The 18,386-nt window shown below is 53.1% G+C and overlaps 6 protein-coding genes across 6 annotated transcripts; 2 read left to right on the plus strand and 4 right to left on the minus strand.

The window, feature by feature from the left end:
- Nucleotides 1-3,039: 3,039 nt before the first annotated feature.
- On the minus strand, nucleotides 3,040-5,352 carry J7T55_008865 (zinc finger transcription factor ace1; the record flags this gene model as incomplete). Its single annotated transcript, XM_053139226.1, has 3 exons — nucleotides 3,040-4,306; nucleotides 4,361-4,587; nucleotides 4,651-5,352. The coding sequence occupies 3 exons, from the start codon at nucleotides 5,350-5,352 to the stop codon at nucleotides 3,040-3,042; spliced, it is 2,196 nt and encodes a 731-aa protein (XP_052998137.1).
- Nucleotides 5,353-9,397: 4,045 nt separating this feature from the next.
- On the minus strand, nucleotides 9,398-10,118 carry J7T55_008866 (uncharacterized protein; the record flags this gene model as incomplete). The annotated part of the gene is made up of 2 exons (XM_053139227.1): nucleotides 9,398-9,412; nucleotides 9,480-10,118. The coding sequence occupies 2 exons, from the start codon at nucleotides 10,116-10,118 to the stop codon at nucleotides 9,398-9,400; spliced, it is 654 nt and encodes a 217-aa protein (XP_052998138.1).
- Nucleotides 10,119-10,658: 540 nt separating this feature from the next.
- Nucleotides 10,659-11,645, plus strand: J7T55_008867 (uncharacterized protein; the record flags this gene model as incomplete). Its single annotated transcript, XM_053139228.1, has 1 exon — nucleotides 10,659-11,645. The coding sequence occupies one exon, from the start codon at nucleotides 10,659-10,661 to the stop codon at nucleotides 11,643-11,645; it is 987 nt and encodes a 328-aa protein (XP_052998139.1).
- A 1,086-nt stretch (nucleotides 11,646-12,731) lies between these two features.
- On the minus strand, nucleotides 12,732-15,170 carry J7T55_008868 (glycosyltransferase family 39 protein; the record flags this gene model as incomplete). Its single annotated transcript, XM_053139229.1, has 3 exons — nucleotides 12,732-13,153; nucleotides 13,210-14,845; nucleotides 14,916-15,170. The coding sequence occupies 3 exons, from the start codon at nucleotides 15,168-15,170 to the stop codon at nucleotides 12,732-12,734; spliced, it is 2,313 nt and encodes a 770-aa protein (XP_052998140.1).
- Nucleotides 15,171-16,186: 1,016 nt separating this feature from the next.
- J7T55_008869 (uncharacterized protein) lies at nucleotides 16,187-16,733 on the plus strand (the record flags this gene model as incomplete). The annotated part of the gene is made up of 4 exons (XM_053139230.1): nucleotides 16,187-16,220; nucleotides 16,274-16,287; nucleotides 16,351-16,554; nucleotides 16,617-16,733. The coding sequence occupies 4 exons, from the start codon at nucleotides 16,187-16,189 to the stop codon at nucleotides 16,731-16,733; spliced, it is 369 nt and encodes a 122-aa protein (XP_052998141.1).
- A 952-nt stretch (nucleotides 16,734-17,685) lies between these two features.
- J7T55_008870 (uncharacterized protein) lies at nucleotides 17,686-18,198 on the minus strand (the record flags this gene model as incomplete). Its single annotated transcript, XM_053139231.1, has 2 exons — nucleotides 17,686-18,072; nucleotides 18,124-18,198. The coding sequence occupies 2 exons, from the start codon at nucleotides 18,196-18,198 to the stop codon at nucleotides 17,686-17,688; spliced, it is 462 nt and encodes a 153-aa protein (XP_052998142.1).
- Between the last annotated feature and the right edge of the window lie 188 nt (nucleotides 18,199-18,386).

The raw sequence follows: 18,386 nt of genomic DNA on the forward strand, positions 1-18,386 counted from the left end.
TCGGCCAGCCAACCTATACATACATTCGCTCATGCTCTATGATATCCACGCTACCCGTCCTCGCATACATATAGGGACCGGTGGCACAGCTCATCATCTCGGAAGCGTTGTTACACTTTCCTTTCCTGTTTTGGAAGTTGATATATTCCCGGTGGTCAGATAATGCAGTAGCCCCGCCGAGGTTAGAAGTTACCCGGGGCGGTGTCAGTCGGAGGCGAGAGGGGAGAGGGGGAGTGTAGCAGGAGGCGATATTTGATGGGGAAAATGGTGTAGATGGAGGCCAACGATGTACGAGAATAAGGAGGGAGGGGGGTACGTGTTCTATGCCTTTGCCTACCTGTCCGTATATCTTGGCGTATGAGAGCGACGAGAGCTAGACTAGTCCGTGAACGTGAATATCTTCGAAAGTCATACCTGTATACACCATGTGTACCGATGCGATCATTTTCTTGGCCTCACTGCGATATCTATCGTTCTGCAGCAAGTCCGGCTGTAGACGGCAGGTGTTGACTTCTTAAGGGATGCTCAACTCATGATTGGCAGTCCGACTCTGGATTGGCAGTAAACTCAAGTAGCCCCGGCAATTGTGATTATCTAGTCATCCTTTCGTTTGAGAAGAGATACAAGGCAGGTCAAGGAAAGTCGAGTTGGAACTGCGAGGCAAACAGCGGCTCAGCTGTCTCACAGGAGCGGGAACATTCAGTTTGTAAGGGTCGAAGTTGAATCCCATGGACAACAACCACACTTCCACGCCGGGGTTATAGAGCTGTCACTTGCAAGCTTACCTCGACGCACACACTAGGCGTGACGGCGAGAAGAGCAAGTATTGGTGATCATCACAGCCAATTCTGCGATCCGCTCGGCACGAAGCTACTACTTCGAGATGAGGACGTAGTCACTTTGCAAGACGTGTGCTATTGCTCCTTCGTGTCCTTGCCAGTGATTTCCAGTCGCACGGCCTTCGGCTCGCTCAGGATCGCTTTGACCAAGAGGAATCACGACCACTATGCTCAGGGCTGTCAATACATTGAGATGCTGATTCAACTTTATCGATGAATGGGAAAGATACAGAGGATCTCAAACATCTTTCTGAACAGGAAACCACCTGAACTTTTCTTAGATCCGAGACGGTCACTTTGGACAGGCTTGATGGCAACCAAGCAGCAGCAAAAATGTCGATCAACCCAAAGCAAGGAGAGAAAATGACAAAATTTAACATCATCAATGGAGACCTCTGGAGCGTCTGTATATGAATTGTTGTAATTTTTCCTATCTATCTAATGACTACTAGAGAGAGAAGTCCAAAATAGGAGCTGGACAGATTGAGGTCCAACCTGTTCATCCATTTAGGTCAAACCTACCGACCCTCACAGAGTCATCAACCAGCTGGCACAGGGCGCTCAACATGGACCGGAACATCAGAGCGGCAGCTGTCACGCGTACCAGAGTCCACCTAAGTTCGAGAAATGTCAGCTTCGAGTCCACAGTATAACGCGGCGGCGGACAGATCCCCCTCCTCCCCATCAAGAACAACAGCAACAACCATAGTTATCAGAAACCCAAGATTTTAAAGCACTACCGTCCCCACCCCCTCCGCCACACCACATCCCCCCCGATCCCCGCCAGCATGTGACGATGCAGGCGTTCCCAACTCTGATGGAAGGGTAGGGTTCGTGAGGACGTGCTGCGGAGGCGGGCCGAGGGGATTCGCGAAGAACCCCGAGGACAGTCTCAGACGGCTCTTCCTATTTCGAGAGTAAAGGGTTTTTCAAATGCAAAGATTTGAAGACTCATCATGAAAGGTGGTGGGAGCAAGCAGGGGAGAGGCGCGGGGGCATCACAGAGGTGATGGGACTGCGGGAAAGTCGAGCTTACCTTGGGCTGGTCCTCAGGGGAGGGAGGAGGACTGGTCTGCGACGACGATCCTCAAGATCAAACTGCTTTGCATTCCGAAGGTGGCCGCATCAGACCAGGTGGGCGAGCAGAGCCTCAAGCCGAAGCGGGGGAAAGGGCGGGGAGCATCGACCGATCCTGAGGGGTTAGCAAACGGTGTGCGATGCGCGATGTTGGATCGCGCATCAAGCGAGCGGCCGGTTGAGGCATGGCTGTGCCTGCAACGGACGATCTGTTGCAGGCTTGTTGGCGCCGAGTGACGAGGTTGGGGTTGGAGTCGGGGGAAGCTTGCGGCAGGTGGAAAGAGACTTTGGCGGGAAGGGAGGAAAAAGCTTTCAAAATGGAGCCAGCCAAAAACGCGGTCACGTGGGGACGTGAGCAAAACTGGTTGATTTTGAGCCTCAAAAAGCGGGACTGAGACAGCGCTATGTAACTGCATGGGCAACTTAGCCCGCTCACCTGGCAGCAGCACTGCCCCTCCTGCAAGTCCAACGCCCGCTTATCTCGCCAGTTGCATTCAGACGGTGAATCAAAGCACTGCCCCTTCGTCACGCTGCATTGCTGCATGGTTGGCGTCATGTATACAATCAGGGGCCTCACTGCATCGACAACTGGGCGCAGTAATGTATCATCAAGAGTATCCTGTGCACACATGCATGATGGATGGAGTAATAGTACTGCGTAATGACGTGAATGTAGTCTTGTCTGATTTGTGAGGTTCTACCATATGCCACCAAACGGTTCTCAACTCTCCTATCAATTACCCAAACCTGGTGTGTAGAGCTCGTCTCGGCCTCGTTGTGAGGAACCTGCTGCTTGACTGTTTTTTTTTGTGTCTTTTTGTTTTCTTTCTTGTTTGTTCTCCCCCATTTCCATCTCAAGATTCCTTTCGAAGCTTCAGTTGACGAATGATGAAGACCAAGGTAGGAGACGCTAGAGCAAATAGAGCCGCGAAAAGCGGCTCTCATGAAATGTATGTATGTTTACAAGAATTGCACAAGTCAACCATCTTGAAGGCGCAGCTGCCAATCTGGTGTCGCCATCAGTCGCCGTCATTGATTTTCAACGCTCGCTGTCGTTAAATCATAAAACATAATCGCCCATTTTCCCAAAAATCGCCATGTAAGGCTGGATAGTTGGCACTGTTTAGTGCTGGGAGTATCCGTACTGGTTGGCGGACCAGTCAACTCCCCAAAATTCCTGTGAGTTCGGTTGCGAGTAGCCCGCCGCAACTGAAGGAATTTCATTGGTGAATAGAGGAGACTCGTTGAAGGTCATGGGCTTCGCCTCAGCAGTGGGTGGGAACAGGAGGAAGTCTGCGCCGCCGTTCATCTCAACAGGGATATCGTCGAACCCGTCGTCAACATCTGCCAGGGAGTGAGGAGTGAACAGCATCGCGTTTCCTTGTCCAATGGGGGAGATATGAGGCGCGACCTGCGTCTTACAGAGCTCTGCCTCTGAGAAGGCAGCGAACTGCATCGCGAGCTCCTTATTGAATGTCGGAGCGGGCACTTGCGCCTGATTTGCACTGTAGATGTCATCCCATTGGTATTCAGTTGTTGACGCGTCTTGGAATGTGATGGACGAGCTGTCCAAGCCAGGATCTGTGACGGGAGTTCCATTGTCGATCGGTGAATAATCAGAGTAGTCCATTGTGTCCAAGTGAATCTCCTGTGGCAAGGTGTTGAAGTTGAAGGGCTCGGCCTCGGGGAGATATGTGGGGAATTCAATACTGTTGGGCTGGTATTGAAGCCTCTCCTCGGGGGGTGTTGCCATTCCAACACTGGGGTTGCTGATAGGTGTGGGCAGTCCCTGGATCTGGGGTGTTCTGTGGGTAACACTGCCGGCCTTGCTTGATGTCTTCTTGCCGCCGTTCGTCTTGGTCCTCACGTACTGCCACCCATGAGCCTTCTCCATGTGCTGCTTGCAGTTGGACTCCCTCTTAGACTTATAGGGGCAAGGAGGGAACAAGCACTTGTACATCGGTGGGTCAATCGAGTGCTTGTCATTGCAGTGACGATCCATCTCCTTCTCTGTGGGCCAGCCATATTCGTGATATTTGCAAGATTCGATGGGGCACTTCCAGGGACGAGAATGAGTCTTCTCGTGCTTGGTCAAGTCGCAAGGTCGCTTGAACTCTCTTGTGCAGCCCGGCTCGCGACACTTCTTTGGTGCGAGCTCCTCGGGGCTTGCGTTCTTCTTCCGTCGGGCCATGGAGCGCATGATCTCCTCTTCATCGGCCAACTCCTCGGAAGCAGACCGTTTGACCTTAATGGGGCTATCGTTGTCTTCGTCCATCTCGACAACCTCACCAGTGGCGAGTGAAATCGCCTTGCCGTCCTTGTTCACGCGGACAAGCTCTACTGGCCGGCCGTTGACATGAATGCCGCCGTGCAGCTTGATCTCGTCGGAACTGGTCAAGCCGTTAGCAAGAGCTTGCTTGACAGTCAGGAGGGGGTGAGCATACGCATTAACTTCCATACTGTCTCCGGTAGGTTTCTTGTCCTTGGCGTCAGCAATTTGTTTGGCGTACATCTGTAGTTGTTCCACAAGGTCGATGAAGTATCCGCTGCCGTAAGGAGGGTCGCGAGGTCGAGTTTGTTCTCGGTCACTAAGGTACTCAACAGTCGCTTGGATGCAGTGGACCGTGGTGAGGCAGAAGTCGAGCCACAAGTCGGCTACTTTGGTGCTCTCCTTTGAAAACAAGGCCCGATAAGTATTTCCCCGAAGACCAGGTTCTCTTTGAATCTCACTTACAGGAGCAATGAGTAGAAGCGTCTTCTCGAGGTCTCGAAGACAAAGGATCTCTTTCTCCTTGATCCTTCTGGGACAATCAATAACAAGAGGGTGGAAGATCTTGAGTTCAGGTTTTGCGAGGAGCGGTTTCAGAACATGCTCGCAGATTTTGTTTGTGGCCCGGTTGCTCAGGCCAGGCAGGGTTGTGGTCGCGGCGGCAGACCGAGTGACAGTCGACGCCTTGACAGATGACGTCTTGCCCTTCTTGCTGGAGTCGGCGGCGGCTTTGTCTTTAGATGTAGCGACAGAGGTACCGAGCCCGCTGTCTGAATCGTGGTGTCTGGCGGGGCGACGGAGAGTAGATCGTGGGCGCAGTACACGGCGCTCCTTTTCAGGTTCGTCCAACATGGCGACGGAGTGCTTGCGAAGGCCGTCGGGGAAGGGGAAGGTTTTGTCGACCAAGGTCTTGGACTCGTCCTTGGAGGCCGTCAAGGTCTGGTCGATGCTGTCGAGGGTGATACGCATTCGCCGCTTATGGGCATCGATCACGTCGTCCAGGCTGGTCTGTGATCGACGTGGCAGAGACGGGGGTCTGAAGGCGGAAACGTCTGAGCCAGGAGATGTAGGAGAGTGGAAGGTGAGGCCTTTCCGGAGGGGCATGTTGGTCTTAAGGGACAAGGCCCCGTCCGGGTGAGTCGCCGGAGTCCTACGAGGATTGGACATGTTGAGCCGGCTGGTGTGGGGTTGGCTAAGGACTAAATGGTTCTGCGTTGGACGGAACACTGTGTCGACTATGGGCAGGCCAGCCAGGGTCAGTGAGTGTCTTGCATGTAAGGCTGAGCGCGGGATATGGTTCGGTGGGGGGTGAGTCACACGGGTGCGTCGATAGTACGAGTTGCAAGCGCAGGACATGTGGCCCCGATCTCGTCTCGTCTGTGACGACACACGGTGAGGCCAAAGATCGGCCGACTTGGTCGGGGGAGATGAGGAGATAGGACTGTCACAGAGGACGGGGATTGAGGGAGGGAGAGGACAGAGAGAGAATGGAGTCCTTACACGTCGACAGACGGTACGCTACGTTGTGGGCACAACTGTGACTTTCGCAGGCCAAGTTGACGGCCTGTGTGTCAGATGTGAATCGAGGTCTGGATGTGTCCACGAGATGTGATGCCCGGAATTGCCCAGGGCCGCGGCGAAGATGCAAGGAAGGGCGGGTGGCGGGGAGAGAGGCCAGATAAAAAGACGCAAAAGCGTGAAGCCTGGAGGGCGAGGAAGAGGAAGAAGACGAAGACGGGAGGAGAGTAAGACGGGGACGACGGGCGGGTGGCCAACGAGGCTCTGGGTGTGAGACGGCGGCAGGTGTCTGGGGTTTGGCCTCAGGGGGGTCTGTCTGTCTGGTGTCTGGCTCTCGCTCGGTCGCTCGCACTTCTCTCTCAGCTGGAATATTGGATTGGATTGTCAGGTTCCACGTTGGCCTCAGGACGCTTTGGAGTCAGCGGCAGGAGGATGGAAGAAGGTTTTTAGAGGGTGGGCAAATCACAAGAACAAGCAGCACCGGCGTGTGATGGAGCAGGGCGATGAAATGAGGTTGAAGAGGAGGAAAGAAGCAACGGGTGGAGCTGGGCGGGCTGGACGGGGTTGGATGGGGTTGGAGCTGCTTGGAAAGCGCGGACCGGACGGACCAGAGGTTTAGGCAACAGCGACTTGACCCGGCTCAATGGGGCCTAGCTCGCGCCGGGTGGGTCTGCGGTGGGATGAGCCCTGGAATGCCCTGGACTGCCTTGGACTCCGCCTCGCAGGGATTGGAGCTTGGGGGCAGCACCCTCGTCCACTCAGAGGCCGCGACGCCAGTTGCAGCGCCCCGTTAGGATCTAGCGCCAGAGCAAGATTGAGATTGTTGGTCCGCTCCCCGACAGTTCGGTCAGCACAGCACCACAGCACCAGAGCACCACGGCACCACAGCACAGGCACAGCACCCAGCACAGCACCCGCGCACCACCCGCAGCACGCAAAAGCACGCAGCCAAGTCACACATCTGTCAGCGAGGTTGAGGCTCTGCTGTGGGGACGGTGACACGTTGTCTCTCTCTCTCTCACCCCGTCTCAGTCCCGTCCCGTCCCATCTCGTTTGTTTCTTCTGCTCAGCTGCTCAGATCTGCGCTGCTCTCCGCTGCTCTCCGCCGCTCTGCTCTGTTTCACTTCCTGCTGCTGCGCACTCTCGCATTCCGGTCATCTTTCGTCACTCCTGCACGTTCCGATTAACCTAATGCTCGAGTCAGGTTCTGCACACGGTCGGAGTGCGGAAATATTCAGTCGATTGGTTCCCCTGCGATGCAATCAATATGTGCAGATAGACGCACACACCCCACCCCACCCCTTAGGTAGGGTCACGAGCACGAGAACGAGCGCGACTATGAGCACAATCACAAAACCACCTTTGCAGATCCGCGAAGCTCAGTCTCGCAATTACTGGCAATTACCTCTGCCATCCTGCTACCACCTCTGCCCCCAAAGAGGGTAGCTGGCAAGTCAATTATCCGCAATGGCATCATTTCGGGTGGCAGTGGCGGCCACTCGACTGATAGCTGACTGCATGATACAACGCATTTCGTACACTTCTTGGTGAGCAACACGGCGACGGGGCCATAAAATGGTCCGTGCGGTGCCAACGGCCATCCCTGCTCTCAGCCGTCTGGCAGATCAACCATCAATAATCTTGTCTGGGGCAAGCGCTTGAGCTGGGGTTCGCGACGTACCCACCCGACGAGGTCCTTTTGTACGTTTCCACATCTCCACATTTCATCTACTTCGCGAATCCGACGTCCGTCGTCGGTTCTTGTCAGTCCTTGCCAGTCCTCACTTGGGCCTGGGCCAAGCCAAAGATCTTCCAGACAGTCTCCTTGGCCGTCATCAACAATGTAGCTAAGGTCCCTTGATGTGACACACAATCGCCGCCGGCATCAAACTGAGTCGCAACAGCCACGGCCCCCTATTCCTGACTGCTCAGCCAGACCATTTCTGTGGCCTCATCAGGGTCTACCGCAGTGATGGTCTGACCAACTATCCAATGGTGGCAGGGAGCGCAACTGCCGCTGTGTGTTGGTCAAACTCTTCGCACCAAGACCACTGCACTCCTGCGGCTCAGCAAGCCCACCAATTACCCCCAGAGAGCGCAGAGCAAGTCGATTTGCCCGGAATACGGACCTGGCACCACCTGCCAACCCCGATACAACCTCGCCAAAGCCCGCAGAATCCTTCTGCGGCCTCCTCCTGCTCAAATGTCTCATTCACCGTGATTGACAATGGTTCCCGTGAGGTCATGAAGTTCATGCGTGCATGACATCTCGTGTTGTTGAAGTTTGTCCTCGTTTGTCCCGAATGGAACTGTGCAGCGTAACCTGATGGTGAAGTCTTTCCAACCTCTGGCCAACAGGACGAGCTCATCCATGGACCTTGCATGCTCCACCGGTAGGGCTGCTTCACACACCCACGGGATTGGGAAGCCAGAGAGAGAGGGTGAGGACTCTCTCTCGAGACAAGCTTACCCGACTCCCCCCTGGACGTCGTCATCCGTGTTCCAATCAGCTCGCCAAGCTCGAGTGAGGCCGACTCTCCGCAACCTTCGCCCACCACAAAGACACTCGGGCCATCCCTACCGTCCCTCCAACGTGCGTTGACGACGCCTCCGTCGTAGCCCGCAACACTGCATTACATGGCAAATGGTTCCTGAGGACACCACGCAGCTGTTCGTTGCCCATCAGCCCTATGAGACGTTTATCGCGCAACCTAGAGTACCCCACCCACAGGCTGGAGACGCTTGGCCCCCTGACCACTCAGCGTCCAGAGAATCAGGGAGCCTATCAAGACGACGAGTCTCGCGTACGTACTTTCACCGCAAACCAAGGCCTACCTCTGCACATCTTGGCTCGGCGGGCCACAGGCTGCGACATTCTTTTTCCGGCGAGTATGCGGGCCGTCTTGAAGTCGTCACGGCTTGCATCACTAGTAGACGTGACCGCCGGCACAGGAGGTCTAAATGGCGGCCTTGGCCCAGCGGGCTGGTCGTCGCAAGTGCGTGTCCATAAATCAGGTACCAGTATTTCGAGTCGATCCGACTGGCCCTCGTCTCAGGTGTCTCTCCTAGGTACCAATATTGCAGTCCCCATAATGCTGCAGTGCGACTGCAAGTGCGGTCTCAGGTGTGCCCAAATCCTCGCAGTCGGGCCATGAGTGGCATGCCAGACCTGCATGACCCAGCAGCCCTGTGGGCGATCTCAGGTGGACTTGAATGTCAACAAACTACTGTCAGGTATTGGGCAGTGCCTCTCGCCTGCATATACGACGGCTACGGAAGCGTAATTCGGATTGATCACATTGTTTAATGCTCTATTTCATAGTGTGGTGTAGTGGTATCACATCGTATCCTATGAGAAGGTGTAATTGTGCTTGAACTTCACTTGGGACTTAAAATCTACAGGAAAAAGTGTGGAAATTACTTACCTATTGAGTAGAATAGAAATCCGCCCTTTTCCGTTAGGTCAAGGACGGGGGTTAGTAAACATTTCGCATTGCCTCACTTGAGGCGTGTCACGTAAACATTGTGACGCCAGGTTCCAAACGCCCGTAGCTGCACCGTGCCCAAGTTTTTTTTATAGGGTTTTTTGTCCTCCCCTTTCCGCATCTCTCGACTTATGGGTTTGTCGAGAAGTAAAGCAGAAGTGTCACGTTGGCACTTTAAGACCACGGCTCAGGTGAAACAAGGCGTGGGCTCATAGGGCCACTTTCTACAGACGAGACACTGCCGTCACGAGCATGCGTTGACGTGACTGAAGGCAGGATATATGGACTCACTCTTGGGCGGCCAGTAGCGGCGGGAGAGGGAGCAAAGCGCGGCAGCGATGCGACCTGCGCGTTGAGAGAGGCCTCGTGGTACGAGTCTGGCCTGCCTCGCGCCACGGGGTAGGGAGGCTGCAGTTCATCATCGCTGTTGTCAAGAAAACGGGCCCTCTGAGGACTGAGAGGCACAGGGTGATGGAGGCGGGGGCCGCCCGCCCGAGGCCTTGAGGAGATGGCGTTCGATCTAGTCACTTGACAATACGAACGTGTCTGCGGTTGCTGTCGCGGTTGCGGCTGCGGTTGCTGTTGCGGCTGCGGTTGGATGTTTCGAACCACTGCTGGTGGTGGGGGTTCAATAGTAAAATGCGGAAGGGCCGTGAATTCGCGGTTCAGTTCAACATCGAAGAAGCTGTCCCTGTTTCTGGGGTTTCTCCGACGCTCTCGAGCTTCACGCTCCCGCCTCTGGCGCTCCTGGTTCTCATGGCAAGTACGACAGACTCCGTGAGAGTAAACATGATGCTCCTGAAGGCAAGGTTTTGATTTTGAAGTTGACCCCGAGCCAAAGCACCAAAGAGATTTCTTGGTGTGCTTGCAAGGGACTTTTTCCATATGCGAGTGTCCGCACCCTCTGAAATTTGTGATGGTAACGCACATGGTGACTGTTGTGACTTCTCTTGCCTTAGCCTTTGCTGGATTTGGTTGATCTAGTGGGTAGCGACTGGGATATTACAGCTAGATTAGACGTCTATATATACTTATAGGGCTTCCTTTGATTCCTGTCCTTGACAATACCTTGTCATCTGTGCCGGGACGAGGACTTTGGAGGAGACTATGGCATTGTATACTCGTCTTGACAAAGTGAAAGTATTTCGTATGGTATCTGTACATTCTACAGTCACGTACAATGGGGTGAAGAGCGATCCGCACAATTCATAGAAGCGACGGCACAAGCCGCTCACCAATAAAGGCTGTTTATTGTCTCTGGGACGGTCTACTTTTGTTCATGTTTCCTCTGACAAAGTTATTCAAGGTGGCATGCAAGTTTCCTCCCAGCCTAATCTGTTAAAAGTCCAGAGACTCGCAGGTACCTGCCGAGGGCTGTTGGACTTTTGGCATTTCTCTCGGTCGTTCAACCTGTCTATATGCAAACCATAGATCAGAAACAGTCTTCGCACTTCAACTCAAACCCGAACAATGCACTTTCCTTTCTGCGATGGGAAGCGCCGCCGCGATGCTAAGCTCACCCAAAGACACCCAATTAATTGGACTCCAGAGCCCCATGGCCAAACTGATACAAATCGTTTTCTCGCCGGCGATGTGGACGCGGTTGCAGACCTGACTACTCTTATCGCCCGAGCTGGTCTCACTTCTGCCCGCGTTCCACACCTTAACACCAGCGGAGTAGTGGCTACGAGTGAGCTGCTTCATTGCGGCAATGATGAGTCCATCCGCAAGCTAGCCGAAGATCAAGCGATTGCGCAACGGCGATCACAGGCGGCGAGGCCATGGGGATTACGATCCCTTTTCTTCTCCAATGCGTCGCTCATAGGTGAGGATTTTCAACAGGCCCTCATGAATCTTTATGGTGAGAGCAGTGCGTCGTCTGTCGATAATGATAAAAAAGTGTCACCCAGTATCGCATGCCAAGGTCACTGGAAGCTTGTCTATTGTTCAGGCAAGGATTGCGATGCCCAGCATTCTCACCCGGAAATTTCCCATAGCGGCCCACCTGTTACTCAAAAGGTTCTTTCCGTGCCTGTTCAAGCTGATCAAAGAGTATCTCTCACTCAGAGTCTCGAAGAAGAGCTACGAGCACAGGAAGTAGACGAGGGGGAGGAGGAATTCCCTTTCGATGCCCATCTAGGAGATGAGGCTGAGTACGAGCAAGCGCTCTGTGAGGTAATCGCCATTGCAAGCCGGCCTGGCAGCGCCAAGCTTGTTTCTCTCGGCAGAAAGAAGTTTTTCCAGAGCTCTGGCACTGTGAGTGCAGGCGCAAAGAAGGCTGAAAGCTCTGACGAGGAGAGATGGTCCACGCAGCCTCAGACAGGCTGTCCCGAATCGGAGTCACCACGCCGTGTCCGTCTCTCTCTAATGGGTCCCCCATCTGGCCCGCCCGCCATAGCACTCCCTCCGAACCCTCCTTCGCCAGCTATTTCCTGGCCGCTACGTTCTGGCCGGTAGCCTTCTTTGTGTAATTCCAGATTCTCGCAAGTGAGATCTTTCGATGGCGCTTGGGGGGAGTTCAAGGGATACCTTAGAGACAATATCAATTTCTTTATAAATCAGGTCTTCATTCCATCGTGCCACGAAATACAGTAGGCCAGTCTAAGACACATGCCGCTTGTAAAGTGTATTACTGTAGAAAGGTTGCTTTTCGAAGATGATTTTAAGTTCCTAGCCCGTTTGCGTCAGTTTACCAATTCAATAATAATGTGAATGTGTATTTGCTCAACAGCATCAACTGGTCTATTGCATATCACCATACTCAGGAATGAGATCTATAATATGCCACGAGTTGAACTTAATCGCCTTCCAACTGAGAAGTTTCCTTTGAAAAGTCCTCTACTAATCCGTGGCGGTATCTCACTGAGAGTCAAGGAGGCACTGTTGTTGATTTTCTTGAATCGTGAATATGACCATCCTCCTTGTTAGTCTCCAACCTGGCCATTCACAGTGCATTACATAGCTGTAGAAACTCGTTCAACCAAAGTCAATTTAAGTCTCTCCAGGATACCCATCACTGAGATCTGCGTCGAGATATACCATCACCCTCTAAAAGCAATCCCAATGGTAGGGCTAGGAAGGAAAGGACATCATAAGAAAGTGTGCAACGAAGCCAGTTTTATAATCACAGATAAAAGTTCAATCCCTGCGACATTGGCGTTGGACATTGAGACACGTTTTACCTTGGCCCCATCAACGCCGGCAGTCCGCCCTTCCTAGCTCAGTAGTAATTATGAGCAATTCAAGCATATACAGTCCATATAGCCAATGACCAGAGATCATCCTCTCCCTCGTGTTGGATACTGAATCTGTATCTCATCATTCCTCTTGCTACTCCCTGAAATCCTTTGTTGGAGAGAAGAGCCCCGCAGGCTACCTGCGTTACCGACCGTAGAACCGAGAAGCCCACAGATTCCACAAGTTCCATGTTCTCCATTGTAAGCCAATGAGGCAAGCCAGCCATTTGCTAAAATCTTACACAGACGCCCGGTTTTCATTTTTCTCGCAGCGTCAAAGGTTGATACCATCATCGCCTCGTTTTCACTACTTTGCGAAGTGAAGATCGTAACCGAGCCATTTCCGTCTCAATACTTGGTCGACACTGAGACCAGGATATCCGTACGTTAGAGGCAGGAAGAAGTACCAGCCAAATGCTGCCAAAGCCAAAATGACGACACATGCAATCCACGCGCTGATCATGCTCTGGCCGGCGAATCGCTCGCGAGCCGAAATATGTCTCCTTGGCCCAGACTTCTTACCGTTCTTGACAGATTCAGGAACTTCCTCGGAGGTATCCGCGTTAAACACGAACTCAAGCAAGGCACCTGTTACAAGCGTGGAAGCCAGATGAGCAGGGAGATAATGATGCAAGAACAATTGACGGCCCATAACGTAGAAGGGGAAGTAGTGAGTCGCCCACGCCAAGAAGAAGAAGCCAGTGGAGTTGTAGAGACGAGATCGGGTTCCTATTATAGATTAGCTTCCAGCCCTGTGTGTGTGTGCCTATTTTTTCATTACTCACTGTGATCCAAAGCGTCAACGCCCCGCCTAAGAGAGAATTGATCGGCAGCAACGATACCAGCATAGACGGCGAGCAAGCTGCTTGCAATCCACCAGCCGACAGGATTGCCTAGGAAGTAGATCTGCTGACGAGTGTCGTTCTGGGTCCAGAAACTGACGCCGCGGAGCAGGAACGGCCACTGGTAGGGCTGCGAGGCGTACGGGTGGCTGCTGGTCAACTGGTTGTTGTGCCAGAACATGGATCGCTGAAGCTCGAACCACTTCCTCAGGAAGGGTAAGGTTTTCACCTTGCGCTCGGGTTTATCCCTTCGTTTGTCGTCCACAGGCAAGGAGGGAATGTCCTCAACCAGCCACACGTTGGAGCTTGGTGCGATCTGCTTGTTGCCGTTGATTTCCTGTTGCTTGTGACCCCACTCCGGGAGGGGTGTCGTGTGAGTCCACATGGCGACTTTGCTGGGGTTATGGATGAACTTGAAGTGGCTGGAAATGCTCTTGAACTCCTGGTTCTTCTTTCCACCTTCGATACGAATCTCAAACAGGGTGTCTTGCAGTCTATCGCCATACGCATCCGTCAGCGGAACAGTTGTAAACTCCTGGTTGGTAGGGAAATATGGCGATGCGACGTCATGCGACAAGAGTATCGTGTCGGTGACGATGTGGCGGAGGCGCACAAGATCGTGGTTCTTGACTGCGCGGCCCAACTTCTGGTCGTCCTCCACCGGAATAATCTGCCAGTAGTTGTTTGTGTCATTGTAGGGGTATCCGGTGACCTGCTGGCCCTGGCTGGAAACTCTGCCATCATCGTACCGCAGAGGGTAGCGGTCCTCATGACTGTGAAGGTATGTCTTGGTCTCCTTGTGCTTCAAGGTAATCGAGTCGTAGTAATTGACAGTGACCGCGTTGGACAGCATAACATTGTCGCTCAGGGTCTCCTGGAACTCTGGGGTCATGAAGTCGTCGCCCGGCCCGGATCGGGTCAGGACTGCAAAGTGCACCTGGAACCAAAAGAGGTAGAAAATGAAGGGCATGACGATCAGCCCAAATGCTCGTGCCGCAAAGTGCTTTCCAAAATCAGGCATACTCAGTGCCCCTCCAGGACGCTTGACGTCCAACAAGTCCCACAGGTCGATAGCCACAGCGGAACCAATAGTAACAAAGGCGAACAGACCGACGTATTTCGTGGAGATGTCACAGGAGAGGGCGAAGCCCGTCAGAATCAGCCATTTCCACCACTTCCTTGAGAAAGCCTCATGTCGGAGCTTGTAGAACTTGATGTAGGCCAGCAAGCTGCAGGCCATTGCCAGGACAAGCGTAGCGTCCAGCAGAATCAAGCGCGTCTGGCCAATGTGGGCATTGTCGAGCAGCACCAGACCAGCAGCGACAACGCAAGCGGGCAAGCTGTAGCCAGACTCCCACATAATCATGTAAGTGACCGAGACGGTCAGCGCGCCGAGAATCGCTGGCAAGGAACGGAAAGCCACGAAGGGAACTTTGTTTGCAACGTAGGAGTCCCCAATGTTCTCGAAGTGGAAGTGCCCATCGTAGCCGACCAGCCATCCCATAAATGCGAAGAGAAGCTTTCCGAAGGGCGGGTGCACATCGAAGAAGTAGGTTCGTTCTAGATAGTAAGATGCAAACTGCAAGCAAGCCTTCGTCAGCAAGAGCACGCTGCAGAAAAGCAGTGAGCGTGGCTAAGAAGATGCGTACCTTGCCAAAATGGACTTCGTCAAAGACGACCTCGTTAGGGTGGCTGATACCCCAGAATCTTGTCACGAAGGCGAGGGCGGTGATGACCGCGAGAGCGATCTTGTATTGTAGGTCAGAGTTGTTGGTCGGCGCATTGGCCTTGATGAGTTTGTCGAGTTCAACGTCGTCGGGTGACGGCGAGACCGCCCCATTCTTCTTGGAGCTGGCCACATTTCGCTGGCGCAAGCCCTCCTTGGAAGTCGAGCTTGAGACCATGATGGGCCTGTGTGATAGGGAAAGTCTTGCAAATTGAACAAAATGTCAGCTGCTGGACTTGAAGGTCCTCGTGTAGGAAGGTAGTGCAAGAAGGACGAGAGTCGCAAGGCAGCATAGCAACAGCTGGCAGGATCTGGAAGGTGGGCAGACCGGACGCCTCAGACCAACCAATAGCTGGACTAGGGGGTCGACTAACAGCAGGCGCACAGCAAGGGAGACAGATGAGGGATGCTTACAAGCAGAGCGTAGACCAGGTCGAAATGAAGAGTAGAAGAATGGTGCCACTAATGAGCGTGCGAAAGGGAAGAATACCTCAAGGAACCATGGGAGGAAGAAGAAACTTGAAATTGTTTATAAACAGTCCCCCTCGAGAGGATTGCATCTGGCGAGAGGTATTGAAGGACGTCCCAAGTCGATTGAACAGAGCGGAACCTAGTTAATTTTAGACGACAGAAGACGACAGCTTGGCATCAATCTGGCCCGTCGTAAGCTCCCTGAAACATTCTGGCCCAAGCTCCTCCGATAAGATAAGGGCAGATGCAAGCTACCTGAGGGTTCAGGGCTGGGCTCTGTTCACTGTCAAGGCCTAGACATGCTGCTACATGACCCTAGAGGGTGGTTGAATTTGAAAAAGATTAGGAGCAGTCAGATTGGCTGATCTTGTATTTGAGTTTCATGCAGGCTTTAGCATAGGTATACCGTTATCGATACCGACGTAAATCATTAATCGTATGCTCCAAGGACGGCCTATTCTCACTGGGGAAGGTAGGGGCGTCAGCTCGCACCCAATGGGCAATAAATTGGCTTCCTGTCCGAAGACGGAGATTCACGCTCTGCATGACAAAACACCGCCCGACCCGGCATCATATTCAAGACACTTTTGACTCAAAATCTCCTCAATGCTTCCATTGCGCAGACTCACCCGGGTTTCTCTTTCGTCCTCTTCTGTGAGATCGTTGACAGCAACTACTCGTGCCGGCCCAAGCTTTAGCAACTTCATCCGCCCAATCTCGACCATGGAGCCCGTTTTCACCAAGGATGCTGCCCCGCGTGCGTGGAACCCCTCACAAATCCCCATTGACAAATACTGACCCTTGGAACAGCTGCCGGGCCTTACGTGCGTAGACTTCTTTGAAGATAGGATGAGGGCCGTCTTACTAACACCTCCTGGCCATTGAAGTCCCAGGCCATCAAGACCCCAACTGCAATTTACTGCTCGGGGCAGATCCACTTTGACGCTGAGGGCAACCTGCTTCAGGGCACCATCCAGGAGAAGACCGCTGCTTGCATCCGCAACCTCAAGGCCGTCCTTGTTGCTGCTGGCTCTGATATTGACAAGGTCGTCAAGACCAACATCTTCCTCGGCGACATTAACGACTTTGCTGTGCGTTGAACTATTGACAAATTTTACGGCATCGTGGCCACCAAGCTGACATTGATTCGCAGGCCGTGAATGAGGAGTACGCCAAGTGGTTCACCCACAAGCCTGCTCGCAGCTGTGTTGCTGTCAAGACGCTCCCAAAGAACGCCGACGTTGAGATCGAGGCTATTGCCCTGCCTTAAGGATGCCCGTCAGAGGAACATCTCTTTGAGGAACCAGACCTGGCTTACAACTCCACTCCGCTTCAAAAAGCACAGATAGATTGAAATCCAGCAATCTGAAGCTTGCAAGCTCGGCTTTTTCAAGCCATTCCTGCCAACCACACGTGAATTGACTGGGACGAAGACGCGCAAAGAGCATAGTCGAAGATGCTTGCCTCAATGATATGTGGTAGTATGTGACCATATATCTCACTGCCGTGTCGATAATGTGCATCCTCAGCGCAAAACGATCTGTCTGCTATGGCCCTAAGTTTCCTGAGTCCATATATTCCCTTTGATGGCCAAAAAAGGGGGTGTATGGGCTGTGCTTCTAGTATGGCCCGTACCCAAGCCCGGCCGCGTCCATCGTGGAGACTACGAAGAGCTTTGTGTCGAGGATGGACCGGGCTTTTTCTGGGGAAATCGAGGGTCCGTCTTGCCTTCTAGACTGTTCCTTCGCATGTGGATCATTTTCAGTGACATGCTAGAACTCGACCTGTTGCACGTGTCCCTGGTGAGAACCGAGCTGTGAGGATATGCTTGGGGTCGAAAGACTCGATATGGGGTCTCATTATCAGGAAACTGACGACATATGAAATGCCCAAAATCGTTGGCGTTTGTTTCGAGTGTCACGGAACCCATCTGCGATAATGGTGAGCCTCAGGAAGCACAGCCCATGTGACCTTTAAGTCAGTGGTTACTTTTGGTCCCGAGGGCTTGCCGACGATTCTCCATCTCCTCAGGTGGGCAATCTCTCATAACTGAATATTTGCGTACTACGGAAGCCTGGACGATTGATTAACCAACATGAAACAGCCTTGCCTGCTGGCATCCGTCGAGGGCATGCAACATATGGAATCGAAAAGTTCTTGACATTGAAAACAGTGAATTCTATCACCAGGAAGCAAAAACGAGTTACTTTTTGTGTGTGTTTTCAGCCGAGCTTCGCCATGCCAATCGCCCAGAGCCACCGGCCTACCCACGAGACAGCCCATGCGGCCGCGACGGCTAGTAAGCCTAGGGCTACCAGCACTGTCCCTCGAATCTGAAAGGCGTCATCGGCCTCCATCTTCATGAGCTTCCGCTGCTTGCTGTGGTAGTACCACCTGGTCCCTTCACTGCTTCCTGTCGGAGGCTTTGAGTGAGACGCATCGACCTTGACATACTTGTATGGGGCCTCTCGGTATGTGATGCGATGAAGCCATCGGGGCAGCTGGCTGGGTTCCTCGGAGTGGCTATGTGACCGCATGATGGAGTAGCGGAAGTCAACCCAAGCTAGTGAGACCAGGAAAGAGACGAAGATAATGGGCGTCATGACCAGCTTATGTGAATGTCAGTCTGGAGCCTCGTCAGTCGGAAACGGCGTGCTTACCTGATAGATGGTAGTCCATTTGGTTGTTGAAGCATCCCCTGGGCTTGGGGCAGCCTGGGTACGAGATGACGACATTGCGAAGTCCAGTCAAGCCTCGTTGAGGTCAATATTGGATGTTTAAGGGTGAAGGCGATGAGAGGACACTAAGATCTAACAACAAGATGCTGTTCTAGATCTTATACGCGTTGGAGGTTCAGAAAGATGCGGCCCGAATACGAACCGCCACGTCGAGAAGCAATTGATTGTAACACAGTACTGCACCT

The sequence above is a fragment of the Diaporthe amygdali genome (genome assembly GCF_026229845.1).
Source record: "Diaporthe amygdali strain CAA958 chromosome Unknown NODE_4_length_2575358_cov_65_588622, whole genome shotgun sequence".
Classification (NCBI taxonomy): domain Eukaryota; kingdom Fungi; phylum Ascomycota; class Sordariomycetes; order Diaporthales; family Diaporthaceae; genus Diaporthe; species Diaporthe amygdali.